The 17,121-nt window shown below is 38.9% G+C and overlaps 1 protein-coding gene across 4 annotated transcripts in view; it reads right to left on the bottom strand.

Annotated features, from left to right (window-relative positions):
• Positions 1-17,121, bottom strand: part of LOC124958422 (beta-galactosidase-1-like protein 2) — a 43,520-nt gene that overhangs the window by 12,883 nt on the left and 13,516 nt on the right. For all 4 annotated transcript variants that reach the window (XM_047516440.1, XM_047516442.1, XM_047516439.1 and 1 more), the window contains 4 exons: positions 16,389-16,497; positions 8,511-8,603; positions 4,732-4,813; positions 1,011-1,081 (listed from right to left, as the gene is read on the bottom strand). In XM_047516440.1, coding sequence (XP_047372396.1) covers positions 1,011-1,081; positions 4,732-4,813; positions 8,511-8,603; positions 16,389-16,497 — 355 coding nt within the window. The remainder of the gene's footprint in view (positions 1-1,010; positions 1,082-4,731; positions 4,814-8,510; positions 8,604-16,388; positions 16,498-17,121) is intronic.

Genomic DNA, 17,121 nt, shown 5'->3' with positions numbered 1-17,121 from the left:
CCAAAGTGTAAATTCCATGAGAAAAGACCCTGTTGTCTGTCACAAAGTGTAATAAACCCTAACAACATCCCAAGCACAGAGCAGGCACTTAGGAAACACTGAAGGAAGGAAGGAATCTGACCTGAACCCATCTTTCATCCATTATTTCTCCAAGCAGAAGTCCACCTGGGATCAGGCCCCATCCATCTCCTCCAAGGAACCTTCTCACCCATTCTGGCTATCATTTATGCTCCAGAATAGCCATACTACACACATATATGGTCCTCATCCTACAGGGCTCATCCTGCCATCACCATGTCATGTGAATGTGCTTGATCAGCTGAAATTGAAAATGTTTTGCATCTCCTCAGTGTTGATACAAACACTCCAATAGCTCCACTCTAAGTCTGGGGATCAATGTGGATATGCAACAGATGGGGGTATTCACAACTTCTAGTAGGTCAGAGTGAAAGACACAGCCTCTCAATTTTAGAGACAGGCTACACTTTGGACAGGATCACATCCGTCTCCTTAGGGGAGAGACAAACTTGAGAGAGCAACTGTACCAGATTGAGCTGTACGTGCCCATCAGTCTGATGATGCTCAGATACTGCCAGAAACTCCCCTCTCTCTTCCTTACCTGGAATGGATCTGGCTTCCTCCCTTGTAAATGACAATAATCTTTCTAGGTTAAGGTCAGACACCTCATATGTCACAGCAAGGGAAAGAGTTTCTCTTCCCCCTTAACTAGAGCAGTCTGGGGCTCACAGAGTCCACAAATTCAAGGGCTGTACAAAGTTCCCTTTCTTAAGGCAGCAGATCTAACTCATGCCTTATCTATCTGCACAGCAACACTTTGGAGCAGCTTCTAAGCTACTTCCCCTAAAGTGTGCAGCAACAGAGCCATAAGCTGAAAGACTGGGACAGTCCAGGTCCTTCTCCCCACTTCAGGGCAGCCTGAGAAAAGTGGCAGGCACAGAATCCCTGAACTTGCTGAGCAGTCTATACAGCTTTCCCTGGGCTAGGCTTACCTGGACACTCAAAAGAAAGGTGTTTAGTAAATGCAGCTCCTGTCGTGTCTGTACGTTAATGGCGGCCAGCACTGTGAAGGGAAAGGAGAAGGGAGAAAACATTCTTAAAGTCAGGAAGATTTTCTGAATTACTCCAGACCCTTCTTCATCTACCAGAACAACAAATTAACTAGTCTGGACATTGTTTCCCATCTCCAATTAGAAGTTAGCTCCTCTGACGGCAGGAGACCTAACTCTTTTATCTTGGAAGTTCTTCCATTCAGCACAAGGTGACATAGTACTAACACTCTAGACATCCATTCTTGATTAACTGTGATTCTCACAACCAGAGTTATTCACTTCTGTTAATTATTCTTTTGTAGGAATCACAGTCTGAACTTTACACCCTAAACATGTAGTGCAGGGTAATGATCTTAACAAAGACTCTTGCTTTATTTTTTGATGATGCCTCATTTTCTATTCTAGTCCATAATGTGTTCATTTAAAAATTTTAAATGACATGTTATATGGTTTCCCATCAATGAAATATATGTTCTACAAAGATGCACTATAGCTGGCTGATGGCCATGGAATCCCTTGACCTATACCCATTGCAGAACTTCATTCTGAGGGTTCCTGCCTGCTTGCTGTCTACCTGCATAGTTGGCCTCATGCCTGGGCTCCAGAAGGCTCAGCATTGATGATAGAGTCTGAGGGGACCTATCAAGAGCAGCCATCCTGCAGGACAAAAGCTGCAGCTCTGGGAGGTATAATAACTTACCTCAAGGTCACACAATCAGTGAGCAGAAGAATAGGGCTGCAAACTCAAGCCCCTCTGGCACCAATCTATTGCCTTGTGATGTCACAGGACAACCCACTGGGTAAGACTGCACACCCAAGTCTCTCCTCATCTAAAGTTACAAACTCTCTCCAGGAGGCCTGTCTTGAACTACTGAGACAGAACTCTCAAAAGTCAATGAGATGCACACAGCTTATACCCAAGCAGCTGGGCCCTATTTTTCAGATCCTCACTGAATATAAGTAAAGCAATGAACATATAGATAACCATAAAGACTAAGAATATAGAGGAAACCAGGCACAGTGTTGCACACCTGTAATCCCAGTGACTCCAGAGGCTAAGGCAGGAGGATCACTATTTTGAGACGAGCCTTGGCAATTTAGTGAAACTCTGCCTCAAAAAAATAAAAATGTAAAAAGGGCTGGAGTTGTAGCTTGGTGGTAAAAACCTTTGGTTCAATCCCTAGTACTTAAAAAAAAATGCAGAAATATTAGTAGATGGAAAGTGCCAATAAAATCTTGGAAAACTGGAAAAGGACAGTGGAACAGTAAATGGCCCAGGAGAGTGGAAGGAATTTCCACCAGTTCCTCAGGTCTCACCCCACTGAGCCCCAAGTCTTAAGTTCCATGCAGGGGGAAAATAGCCCTGTCTGAAACATTGCAACACCACATCGTTGTCCTCAAGTCTGCTTGAGCACCCATGCCCATCAGCTCAGTGGGGCTCATGTGCTCTTGGAAAACTGTTCTCAAGGGGTGGGGGGGGTAAGAGGTAGAAGGGAAAACCAAAGGTTGCTTCTGTAGAAACACCAAGAGTACAAAAGACAGAGCCATGATCTTTTGAACAAGCCACTACAGCTCCATCATTGCCTTGTAGGGAAGGATGTGTGTCTGAAGTCTCTCCCCACCCTCTGAGCTCCAAGAGGCTGTTTAGGGCCTTCTTTTTTTTTTTTTTTTTTCTCTGTAAGAGCCAGACAATTGAGAACCTCCCCTCACCTGGAAGATTGGGCAGAGCAGATAAAAGGAAATCAGGGTAAGGAGAACCAAGAAAAGAAACAAATGAAATGTTTAAAAATAAAAAGAGGAAAATATTCTCAGAAACAGTCAAGAAAGACAGTAAGCATTTTTTAAAGTATGCTAAGAGAAAATGTGATCTAGGAAGTAATAGAAGGATTGGGAAAAGGAAAAAAAAAATGTTGAGGAAATACCCATAACTAGAAAGAAGTAGAACTAAATAAAGAGACAAGAAATGGAAAAGACCAAGACATAGAGGGTCAAAGTGAGAGTTCATGTAGAAATAACAGGAATCAACAAAAGATCAAGAAAAAAGATGGTAAAGCATTATCAAAGAAACACAATGCCCAAATGAATGTCTCAAGCTCGATGGATGTAACTGTGCTCATTCAAATATGCTTTAGAAATGCCACAAAAATAAGAAATATCACAACCAAAAGCACTATTATGAAATACCAGAATAGCAAAAATAAAAAGAAAATTCTAAAATGTTTTAGAAATGGGGGGTGAGAAAGGAAACGGGATATACTAAAAGATCATTAGCCAGAATGTTCCTGGGCTTCAGTGCAGCAGTGGTTGCTAGAAAATGATAGAACAGTATCCAGAACTCCAGTGATCAGGACACAAGAGAGAAACACAGGTCAGAGTCTCAGGATAAAAGCTGTAGAGTAGGCCAACGGCAGATGAGAAACACAGAGCCAGGCCTCCAGACAGCCATACTGGCCCTGATGTGGGATCTGCTATGCACAGGCATTTGAAAAATACCAATGATAGGTGTCTGGAAGATTTTAGATAAAGACTTTGTTAAAAAAAAATAAAAAGAGTGCAGGGGTTTGGGATGGCAGAAGGAATAAAAGAGAAAAATTGAAATGAAAAGACAAATAGGATAAGTACACCCTTGAAAGTGAAAACTAAGTACATTGAAAAGCCAGTTGATTCACAACTGAAGAATTCACAGATTATGTGGAGCAGCACAATACCAGCCCAGCAGGCATGCAGGAAGGAGCCCTGCATATCCATGACACAATCAAAACTCAACACCTGACAGGAAAGGGATGGGTGAAAGAGGTGGAGAAAACTCAATCATCCACTAGAACAAGAGGTAAGAGACAGAATCTTAAATCAATTAATACAGAGTTCCATATACATGTTATTTAGACACAGGAAGAAATGTACTGGAAGAAAAAAAACTGAAGAGTTCAAAATGGACATTTCTGAGGAACAGGATGGGAAGGCAGGCAATGCTGTATTTTTAGATAAACATTTTCTATTATTTTAACTTTTAGCCTGTGAGAATGAATTGTTTTAATTCATTTTTTTAAACTAAAAAGCATCTTTCCTGGTAGCAAGAGTTGCTAGAGGCGTGAGGGATGGGGCCTGCAAAGGGAGGAAATGGAGAGAGCAGTGATTCCCCATCATCTTCCCAAGACCTTCAATCAGTAGACTAAGAAGCATCAGAGGAACCAGAGCTCCTCCCAGGGACAGTGATCAGATCCCAAGAAGCCCTGGGGACCCTAGCAGCAGACATGAGGAGACAGCGCCACCGCGTGGGAACAGTGGGAATCGCTACTGATCCTGGTCACACCCAAGGCTCAGGACCTCTCTGTTACCTACTCACTCTCCTCTCCATGCAGATAAGCAGTCATACCCTGAGCTCAACACCTTCCAGGTGCTACTGGAGTGATATAGATTTAAAAATCCCTACCTTCGAGCGATCAGCCTATGGAAGAAAATGCAAAAAAAAAAAAACAAAGTGGAGTACAAGCTATACATAGCAAAGGTAAGCACAGTTGTAGGAGCCTAGAGAAAGGGTCCCACCACAACTGAAAGGAGGGATACACCATGTCTTGACAGAAAAACTCCTGCTTGTGTCTCAGTCTTGCCTGGAAGAATATGAATAGTAGGGCCACCCACACAGCCTTCTTGCAAGTACCTCCATGGACCATTCCCTTCTTCAGGCCCTCTTTGTTGTCTGACGTCAAGAGCAGTTCTATGATACCACGGTCCTCTAAGGCCTGTTGGGAATAAAGGAAAAGTCAAAGTCTATCCTCATTCTTCAGAGCTTCTGCAGTCTAACACCGCTGAGGATAAGGTAGCCTGAAGAGCAACAGGGAAATATTTAAAGGAGCATTTCTCTACGGAAAAAAGAGGAAAGTCCATTTTGTCTGCACCTGTCAGATTCAGCAACGTTCCAATAAACTTGACTTCCAATTGTAGCAGAAGACAGGGCTGTTGATCTTTGGCAGCCCTCGGATGTTTCTGAAGGTCTGGCCAGTTTGCTGAGTAGGTTCTCAGATGGACCTACTCAGGGGCCGGCTATGGCTTGGGAGCCTGTGGGGCTCCAGCAAGTAGATCAGACCCCCAGGACAACGCTACATCTTTTACTTCACCCACACCATGAACAAGCACCCTGTCTCTTTCCCATACTGAGCCAGTGTGGGTGTGATCAAAAGCAAGAGCATGATGGCCCAGCAGTGACTCAGTGATATGCCTGTGGTACACTGCCTACATTGAGCACAGCAGGAAGCACTCCTGGAGTTTATAAACCAGAGAATGATGAAGTGAAAAAAAGAGGATGTAGTGAGGGGCAATAAGGATTGTTACCACTCAGATAACTGCTAACATTTATACAGTATTTATTATTGTTCTGGGCCTTCTGTTAAGCACTTTGTAATTCCTTCAGAATTAATATCTTAGTAGTAGAGACCAAGAGACTCACATAGACTGAATAAACTATAATGGAAGAGTATGGGCTAAACCCAGAATCTGCCCACTTTCAAAGGTTCTCCTCTGGGATTCTGGGTTCACTGGGACCAGAAACCAATGCAAAGGTGATTTTCCTATCATTTTCTCTACAGATATTATAACAAGACCGTATATTTCAACTGATTTTTTTTTAAGTAGCGGAGGCAGAGAGATTGTCTAGTCAGTGAATAAAGTGGATCTGACCTCCAAGGACAAATCCCACAGGCTGGTAAGGAAAGAACAGAACAGGGATATAGTTCTCAGGGATGACACAAGTTGAAGAGTTTGGGCTGGGGATATAGCTCAGTTGGTAGAGTGCTTACCTTGAAGGGTGCACAAGACCCTGGGTTCTAATCCCCAGCCCCACCAAAAAGAAAAAAAACAAAACAAAAAAAAAGCTGAAGAGTTTAATCCATGCAGCCAGGTGAGATCTTTACCAAAAACACTGGATCAACCGCCTTCAACTATCCACTTAGTCATTCACTATATACAGCAAACATTCACTTAAAGTTCCACAATATGCACAAGCTTAACTTTTCATGGTCATTAATTTATTGACTTTACCTAGTAAAAGATGATTATTAATTTCCTGACACCAGTCACAGGTCATGTAGTTAGGAGCTTTGGTCTTTCTCAGATTCTTAGAGAAAGAACTCAGTCTTAGAAAAAGCTGTGCGGTGGGGCAGGCCCCAAAATGGCTATGCCAAGACTTCCAGTCAGCTGTGTTATGTAGGGGTCTTAAGCCCCCTTGCTCTTCTCGACCAGCTATAAGAGAAGGGGACATTCCCCAACAAGGTCAGACCGGGATAGGTAGGGCCGACTGAACGCCCACTCCCAGCCCTCCCGGTGAGGATAATCAGACAGTCAGGGAGACCAGTCACAGCAGGAACTCGTTTATTGAGGAAATCACACAGCTTTTATGTAGGGTGGGAGGCTAGGCGGGAACCAATCAGCTTAAAGGTCAGCAAGGCATGGGAGGTTCACGCAGGTGAGAGTCCCATAGGACTATATGGCAAGCACAGCTGATCACGTTGGCGGAACTGTTGTTAACCAATCCCTGACAGTGGTCCGATTTATCGTCATTAACCTTTGAAACCACTTTTGAGCCTTGATCTTGCTCACTCGCCAGGGAGTAAGGAGTCAGCCTGAGTTAGTTAATGTGTCATTAGTCCCAACAATGTCATGTTTTTAGTGTATAGCCAGAGTTTGGAACTGGCTATGTTATGATTAGTCAAGGTCAGAAACATTAACTTGTGAGCATGTACCCTCTCTTTATATAACCTTCTTTGTTTGCCTTGCATATAAAAAGGGCCTAAGGAAATAGGCAAAAGGGAGGAGCTAAAAAAAAAAAAAAACTGACTGGGGGCTGAAGCTGAGGCTGGGGACTGCCTAAAGGCTACTAAATAATGCATATCTACTATACTAACTGCATCTTGGATCTTCCACCTGCTGAATCCCAAATCTGTTTCCTGGGTCAGAGTCCCCATACAACAGCCATTTATGTCTCCATTTTGCACATGATGAAAGGAGACTCAGAAAGGAGAAAAGGGTCTCGCCCACAGTCAAGCAATGTTGGCAATATCCACACCTCAGCAATTGCCTCCCACACCTCCCCCAAGGGAAAGTTGCATGGCAGTTCAGAAGGGGATCTTCCCAAGAGCTTTAGGATGACAGAGGCTGGGTGCTGTGCAGTAGTAAAGCATGACTGAACAGATGAGGTCCCTGAGGAAGCTACACTCTCTTGCGGCTCATGGAATGCTGCTTCTCTGCAGCGAATCAAGTAAACAATTGCAGAGAAGCTGCATGTTGTAAGAGGATGTCTAAGGGAATGAGGTGAAGCAGAGAAAGCTCTCAAAGCCTGTGTTTGGAGTAGGATCTTCCTAGGTAATTCAGAGGTGAAAAGGAAGCTGTGACTCTATTTCAAGTTGTGATTGGCCTTGACCATCAGATCCCAACTTGCCCCTTTCCAGCTTGAGGAATGTTGCCCTTCCTGGACACAGGCTTGGACTCTACTAAGACAGCTTTCTGTAGGCAAGAAGTGGAAGTCTGTAAGAATCTACAAACTGAGGTGCTTAAGCCTTGGTCCCCACTCTACAGGGGACCCAGATAAAAAATGAATCTGTGTGTGACAGCAGAAGAGACACTGCAGAGGTCAAAGGCCAAAGCCATCCAGCTTTCAATTAGATGCATTCACAGAGGCCATTTAACATTTCAAGTCACACCATGACTGACCCTTCAAAGTACTCTAAAACAAATGCCAAAGATTCCATCAAAGTCTTATTTACTGACAATTTACTGTTTGCTGAGAACAGCACTGAGCTGTATGACCTGAGATAATACAATTAAGAGGCAGACACTCTTTGTATTCCTACTTTATAGAAGAGAAAAAAGAGGTTTAGAAAAATGAAGGCATTTGCTCAAGGTCTCAGCTACTATTTGACAGAAACTGGATTTTAATATTAGCCTGTTATTGTATATGTTACCTTAGTCCTTCCCTTTCCTGATCTGCTGTGTATTAAATCAGTAGTTCTTATCCTCCCCCATACAATGGGATCAGATATCTGAGAACCACCTCAGAGGTTCTTATATATGTGACTGGGGTATTCAAAAACTCCCAAGATAAAGCCAATCTGTAGCTAAGGCTAGGAGCCATGGCTTTCAGCACTGGAATGAAGGTAGTCTCTTGAGGAAACCTTCCCTAATCACCACTACACAATTAAATCAATTCCATTATTCTCAGCTCCTGCAACACATGTATGTACCGCAATCCCCAAATAAATCTTACTCAATAAAGGGGAAATAAGTGACAACCTTATTGAAATAAAACAAGGAAGACAAATTCATTAATTGATAAATGAAATTAGGTGACACGGTACTAATCTGAGGAAAATATTAGATACATACATCACAGCTCATAAGACATTCTAGAGGAAGGAACATGAAGAAGTGAACCAAGCTGACTCTTACCTTCTTGATGTAAGGCATGTAAGCAGGGTCTCTGTAATAGGAACCATATTCATTTTCTACTTGCACAGCAATGATGGGTCCTCCATGCTTATACTGGGAAAAAGAGATAAATAATCAGAAGCTGAGTTTATAGCAAGAATCATATAATTTAACTTCATCATACCTATCTCCAATTACTAGCAATGTATCCCATTTAAAAACAAAAGTCTCAAAAGGTTTGGAATGTAATTGAGAGTAATGTAATCAAGATGGTAGAAGAAGAAGCATCAGGCCCTTGTTCTCCATGCAAACATCAAATAACTACAGACTGACCAAATAAGTTTATAGTCAAATGTCAAAGCAAGCAAGTGACCAACCAATGAAGATACAACCACGTGCAAGAGAATAGGATATTTTGTGATGTTTTTAGTAAACCTTGCCCCCTCATCCCACCCCTCTCAGTGTAACATAATGTGGAGGGGATAAAGTGTCCCAAATTTCCAGTTCCCTCTACTAGGATGGAGGGGGAAGAAGGGAACTTGTTTGTAATTCTGTGGCTTGCCTGGGGGCTGCCCATGGGCCTGGTTTCTGTCTCAATGACAGGAAACATCAGCATAGTTTGGAAGCTTCAGAAGGCAGCATGAGATACTATAGCATGTGAAAACTGCAGAAGATTACAAACTTGTGGAATGCCCGTGGACAAGGAATTATGGGCATAAGGATATGACAGAACACCCAAGAAACTATGATGAGACTCTTTGGGAAATGAAGACATGTAAAAGTAAAAAGAATTAGGGCGTGGGGAAAGTGTATACACAGGTGCAAACAGAAGATATTCTCAGAAAATATCTGGAATCTTGTATCTTCGCTCTGGCCTGATCTCCAGGTTCAGTAGCCCATTAATTAGTGAAGATCGTCCTAACCAGTTTGCAAAGACAGGGTGAGATGAGTTTTTTTCAAATGCCCAGTGATTCACAAAAAAACAGGCTTATAAAAAAATTACAGAGAAAGGTGGCTTATTCAAAGGAACAAAGTAAATCTCTAGAACAGCCTCTAAACACACATACACACACACAACTAGATATACTAGATAAACATGTTTTAAGAACTGTCAAAAATACATTTAAAGAGCTAAAGAAAAACTAGACAAAGAACCAAAGGAAAGAAAATGACATATGAACAAAATAAGAATATAAATAAAGAAATGAAAAAAATTTAAAAGAAATAAAACAGAAATTCTGGTGCTGAAAAATTCAGTATCTAACAAAAAATTCACTAGAGAAGTTTAACAGCATATTCACACAGGCAGCAGAAATAATTAAATGAACTTGAAAATGGAACATTTGAAAGAAATAATGGATAAAAATTTCTCAAATCCAGGAAGAGACATGAATATGCAAATTCAAGAAGCTCAATAAATTCCAAACAGGTTAACCAGAAAACTACACAGAGACACTTTATATAACAAAATTGTTAAAATACAAAGACAAAGATTCTTGAACGCAGAAAGAGAAAAGTGGCTTGTCACATAGAAGGGATCCTGAATAATATTATCAGGTACATCTCAGCAGAAACCTTGAAGGCCAGAAAGTAGTTGGAATGTCATATTCAGTTATTCGGAAAAAAAAAAGTTTCAACTTAAAATTTTGTCTTTGAGATAATATTTTTCAAAAATGAGAGAGAAATTAAGACGTTCCCAGACAAAGAAAAGCTGAGGGAGTTCATTACCACTGAACTTTCTCTGTGATAAATGCCACAAATTGAAATAAAAGGATACTAGACTATAACTTGAAGTCATATAAAAATAGAATGTTTTCCAGAAAGGTAAAAATGTGAAAAAAAAGTAAAGTAATATTATTGTGATTTTAGTTTACAATGACACTTTATTTTCTACAAGTTTTAAAACATAAAAATAATCTGAATTACTGGGTACAACATATTTAAAGATATAATTTGTGACCTCAATTAAGTGGGGGAATAGAAATATAAAGAAGTAGTTTTTGAGGGCTGGGGATATAGCTCAGTTGGTAGAGTGCTGGCGTCACAAGGATGAGGACCTAGGTTCAATTCCCAGCACCACAAAAAAAAAAAAAAAAAAAAAAAAGTAGTTTTTGTATGTAATTAAAGTTCAGTCATTATCATTTTAAGATCAAATATCATAACTTTAGGATTTTAGATATAATCCTGTGGTAACCATGAAAAATCTGCAGAATACATACAAAATAAAATGAAAACAAAAATCACCATAAACAGGTATCACTATAAAAAATCAACCAGACACAAAGGAAGACAGTAGTGGAGGAAATGAGGGCCAAAAAAAAACTCCAAGATACACAGAACACAACAAAATGACAAAAGTGTTTCTCATCAGTCATTACTTTAAATGTAAAGGTAAACTCCTCAATCAAAAGACACACATTGGCAGAATGTATAAAATATACTCAAGTAGATGAAGTCTATAAAATGCTCACTCTAGATCAAAAACTATATATATACAGGCCGAAAGCAAAAGGATGGAAAAATATTCAATATAAATAGTAACCAAAAGAGAATAGGGCGGCCTTTCCAATAACAAACAAAATAGATTTTCATGTCAAAAAATGTTACAAGAAATAAAGGAGGACAGAATTAATTCACCAAGAAGACATAACAATTACAAACATATATATATACCAAATATAATTTGAACAACTGTACACCAACAAACCAAATAACCTAGATGAAACAGATGAATTACTAGAAACATATAATGGGCCAAGTTTGTACCATAAAGAAAAAGAAAATCAGAATAGACCTATAAGTAGTAAGGAGATTAAATCAGTGATTTAAACAGAAAAACTCAGGACCATATGGCTTCATGAATGAGTTCTACCAAATATTCACAAAAATAATTAACAACAATCTTTGTCAAACTCATCCCAGTAATTGAAGAGGAGAGAATACTTCTTAACCTATTCTGTAAAGTCAGTATTACCAAACCAAAGACACTACAAGAAAAAAAAAAGGGCAAAGAAAAAGAAAACTACAAACTAATGTCCCCAATCTGAATTTATGCAAAATTCCCCAACAAAATACAATAAAATTAAATTCAGCAGCATTTAAAAAGGGGCATGGACCAGGAATTTATTCTTGGAATTCAAGGAGGAGTCTACATATAATAATCAATGTAATATACCACATCTTAAAAATTAAGGGGAAAAATCATAATTTCAAATATGTAGAAAAAACATTTTTAAAAATTCAATATACTTTAGTTATAAAATCACTCAAGAAACTAGAAACAGTAAGAGACTACCTCAATATAATAAAGGCCAAATATGAAAGGCTCAAAGAAATACACTCAATAGTGAATAGCCAAAAGCTTTTTTCCTCTAAGATCTTGGAAAAGACAATTACTTTTGCTTCCACCACTTCTATTCAACATAGTACTACAAATCCTAGCTATAGCAATTGGTCAAGAAAAAGAAATGAAAGGCATCCAAATTGAAAAGGAGAAAGTAAAATTATCTCTGTTCATAGATAACATCACCTTTAAGGTAGAAATTCATATAGATTCCATAAAACCCCCACTGCAACTAATAACAAATACACAGATTTTCAGGATACAAGATCAAAGCACAAAAATCTCTTCTATTTTTATGTTACCAAAGAACAAACAATTCCATTTATAGTACCATCAAACAGAAAAGAATAGGAATACATTTAATCAAGGAAGTAAAATACTCTGACTCTGAAAATTACAAAATGATGCTTAAGAAAGTAAAAACAAAAATTAGTGAAATAAATACATTTTTCTATTTAGGTATTGGAAGACTCAACATTATTAAGATGTTACTATCACCTAACATGATTTACAGAGTCAATACAATCCCTATCAAAATCTCATTTTTTTTTCTTTTTTTTTATGAAATAGAAAAAGACATCCTAAAATGTATATGGGCTCTCAAGAAACAGCAAATAGCCAAAACAACGTTGAGAAGTTAGTGATCTCACAGTTTCTGATTTCAAAACTTATCCCAAAGTCACAGTAATCAAAACATGGCATAAAAACATGGTCTGTCAAAAAAAAAAAAAAAGCACTTGATTTTTGAAAAGAGTTCCCTTTTCAATTGGGAAAGGACAGTCTTTTCAACAAATGGTGAGAAAATGGAATATCCACATGCAAAATAGTGAAGTTTAGACCCTTACCTTACAGCATATACAAAAGTTAACTCAAATGAACCAAAAATCTAAATGTAAGATTTGAAAGCAATAGAAGAAAACATAAAAGGAAATCCTCTTGACACTGGATTTGGCAATGAGCTCCTAGATATAACAACAAGAGTAAAAGCAAAGGCAACAACAAAACAACATAAAATTTGGAAATAAAATTTAAAATTTTTAGCTGGGTGTGATGGCACACACTTATAATCCTAGTGACTTGGGAGATTGAGGCAGCAGGATTCCAAGTTCAAGGTCAGCTTCAGCAACCTAACACCCTAAGCAACTTGGTGAGACCCTGTTTCAAAATCAAATATAAAAAGGGGATATGGTTCAGTGATAAAGCACCCTGGATTTAATCCCTAGTTGCCCTCTACCAAATTTTTAAAAAATTTTTTCTTTCTCTTCTTCTCTCTCTCTCTCTCTCTCTCTCTCTCTCTATCTCTATCTCTATCTCTATCTCTATCTCTCTCTCTCCCGTTTGTTTTGTTTTTTGGTGCTGGGGATCTAACCTGAGCCTCAAGCTGGCTTAGCAACTGCTCTTCCACTAAGCTATAACCTCAGCACAAAGCTTTTGTGAGTAAAAGGACACCATCAACAGAGTAAAAAGGTTACATTGTGATATGGAAGAAAATATTGCAAATCATATATCTAACAGTGAACTGATATCCAGAATATATGAACATCACAACTCAACAACAATAACAACAAAAAAACCCAAACAACTGGATTAAAAAATGGGCAAGGAACTTGAATAAACATTTCTTCAAAGGCAACAAATGGTCAATGAGCAAATGAAAAGATGTTCAACATCAATAGGCATCATTAGACAAATATGACTCAAAACCACAAAGAGATAGCTCTTCTCATTCATTAGGATGCCTCTTACCAAATAAACAGAAAATAACAAGTGTGGGCGAGGATATGGAGAAACAAATGCTTGTACATTCATGGTGGGAACATAACATGGTGAAATTTCTATGGAAAACAGTATGGTAGTTACTCAAAAAATAAACAGAGGAGCTTGGAGTCTATACTCTAGCAAGCATGAAGCCCTGGGTTCAATCCCCAGTAGGGCAGAACAAAACAAAACAAAAATGAAGGAAACAGAATTGTAATTCGACCCATAAATGTCACTATTAAATGTAAACCCCAAAGAAGCGAAAGCTTGTACTCAAAAACAATATTTGTACGCCCACATTTAAAGCAACATCATTCACAGTAGCCAAAATGTGAAAACAATCCAAATATTCATCAATGGATGAATGAATAAACAAAACAGTACATTCATACAATGGAATACTATTTAGCCTTAGAAAGGAAGGAAATTATGACACATGCTACAACATGAATGAACCTTGAGAACATTATGTTAATTGAAATAAGTCTGTCATAATACTGAGTGATTCTACTTATAAAGACAGAATAAACATATTTGTAGAGACAGTAGAATGACAGTCGGGTGCAGAGTTTCATTTGATCAAGATGAAAAAATTCTGGAAGTGGACAATGGCTCCAATGTCTTAAATGCTTGTGTTACCCTCAAATTCATATATTGAAATGCTACCCCCCAATGCAATGGTATTAAAAAATGGAACCTTTGGAAGCAATTATGTCATAAGGATGGAGCCCTCAGGAGTAGGATTAGTAATCTCATAAAAAGATCCCAGCAAGCTCCCTCACTCTCTTTCGGCCCTGTGTCTGCAATATGGAAGAGGACCCACAAAAGAACATGACAATGCTGACATCCTGATCTTAGACTTCCAGCTTCCAGAACCATGAGAAACAAATTCCTATTGTTTTTAAGCCATCCATTTGAGGTACTTTGTTTTAGAAACCTCAATTAAGATAGTGATGATAATTATACAATAAGAGAAATGCAAATAGTTCCCTCTTATCTGCAGTTTTGCTTTCTGGGTTTCAGTTACCCATAACCAATAAAGATATGAAAATATTAACTGAAAAATTCCATAAGTAAACAATTCATAAGATTTAAATTGCACACAGTTTAGCATGATAAGTAATGTGATACTCACACATCCCACCCTGTCCAGTGCAGGACATAAATCAGATGGTCCAGTGTACTCATAGTGTTTATGCATGCTATGTGCCTCTTTTAGTAGTCATTGTAGTTATCAAATCAACTTGTCATGGTATCACAGTGTTTTGTTCAAGTAACCCTGACTTTACTTAAAAATGGACACAAGTGGGCTGGGGATATGGCTCAGTTGGTAGAGTGCTTGCCTTGCAAGCACAAGGCCCTGGGTTCAATCCCCAGCACCGCAAAAAAAAAAAAAAAAAAAAAAAATGGACACAAGTACAAGATTAGTAAGTTTGGTGATTTTTTTATATTATGATCAGTTGCTATTGTGTGATTTTCCACTATGCCTGATTTATAAATTACACTTTATTGTAGGTATGTATGTACAGGAAAAAAATACTATATATAGGGTTTGATCCTTTCTGTGGTTTTAGGCATCACTGGGGGATCTTGAGATAAATCCCCCACTTTTATAAGAGGGAACCATTATATATTTAATGCCATTATAATACATTTAAAAATGGCTAGAATGGAAAATTTTATTATATACATTTGCCACAATAAAAAAGGAATAAAACTACTGTAACCAGGGGAAAAAAACACCTTGGTTATGTCACTTCCATGAATGCCTCTAAACTATGTTCCCAGAATGGCCTTTGCTAGTAGCCCCACCCTCCTCTACTACCCAATCTATTAGCACCATCTGCTGAATCTCCTCAGTAACTCCATTTTCCTGCAAAAATCTAGGCTAATAATTTCCAAGCTTCTTCCTTCTTTCATGATTAGGGCTGCCAGATTTAGTAAATAAAAGTATACGATGCATTTTAAAATGAGACTTTTTCATATTAACAATAAGTTTTTTTAATGTAAAAACTTACATGCTACTTGGGGTATATTTCACTAGGAAAAAATTCCTTGCTTCCCTGAAATTCATATTTAATTGATATCCTGTTTTTTTAGCTGGCTGTTCCCTTTGATTTATGTGTGCTGTGAACATTCCAAATGATTAACTCAAGAGCAAATTTTTATTGATACACTAATTTCTTATTGATGTACTAATTTCTCAATGTCATTCTTCATGGTTTTACATAAGCTACTTTAATTATTCCCATTCTCCTTTTTTATTGCTTCTAATTATTACATAAAATATTAAAATATTTCCCCTCCAAGACTCATTTTAACATATTTGTTTAAATAGTAAATGCATCCCAAGCAGTATGTTTTGGTTAGCAGAGGGAAATACCTTGAAAAGTACTTAAAATTTTTAAATTACAAAAAAATCTGTTGTCTAGTATCCGAGGGCCTATCCATGTGTGTTCCACTTGCAAAATTGAGTCATAGTGCTATTGGACACTGGAAGACGGGTGTTTTCAGCTATTAAGACATCCTACTTACCCATCATGAGTCATGACTCTGGCACTATACAGAGAAATGTGAGTCCTAACACCTGTCTGTCTATTTAACTTTGTCTGAGACCACACTGAAACACACAGTTCTTTGAAAATACAACTATCGTGAGTTCTTCTGATTCTATATCTCAGGTAGTCAGCAAGAGTGTGTTCCTGTGTTGCAAAGAACTTGGTCTTTGAACTAATCTAGGATTACCTACTACCTAGAAGAAAGACAGGCGAAAGATCAAAGAGTCTGTTTGCTTTTACCTGAAGTGGCACCACCCTGGACATTAGGTGATCAAAATAAAGGTCCACTGCCTGGGTGAAGCCCTTGTAAGTCGTTCTCAGTTTCATGCCAGAGTCCTGGAGTAGCCAGCTTAGGAAGAAAAGGGAAAGGAGTGGATCATTAGAAACTGGATCTGTGGGTTTTCCTGGGGCAAGCTGACAGTAGTAGCAGCTTCAGAGAGCTCAGGGATGATTCTGGAGACCAGGATGAGCTGAAATTCATTCCTATCTCACCACCTTCACTCAGTCAGGATATTAGGAGACTATGCAGACAGATTCAGGGGCGAGCAACAAAGTTAGCCTGCACTCTCCACTGTTTCCCTAACCAGCACAACCCTAGAGGAAGGTCATTTCCAGCTTTCCAGCTACAGGCCTCTATCTATCACCACCACACAGTGAGAAAAGCTATTCATAGGACCCAAGACCCAGGTTTCAAGCATTTCCATTATTATCTCCCAACAAAAAGATGAAGTCAAAAGGGGTAGGAATCACTGGAGCCAGAGAAGGACACACCTGCAATCTTCCAGGGTCATCCAGGAAAATGAACCAGCATAGCCTGTGAAAGGTGACTGCAGTTTGGCTGTGTCCCTGCTAACCACAGACTCCTTTGCATAAGCCACATCAACCCTGCAGATCTTGGCCAGTGGCAGCAGCAATAGATCCAATTTCTTTCTCTAACCTGACTGCTGTGATGACAAATTCCCCTGAGGAATGC

The sequence above is a fragment of the Sciurus carolinensis genome, chromosome 11, assembly GCF_902686445.1.
Source record: "Sciurus carolinensis chromosome 11, mSciCar1.2, whole genome shotgun sequence".
Lineage (NCBI taxonomy): Eukaryota > Metazoa > Chordata > Mammalia > Rodentia > Sciuridae > Sciurus > Sciurus carolinensis.
The sequence above is the reverse complement of the archived record's forward strand: the minus strand, read 5'-3'. Positions and strand labels throughout refer to the sequence as shown.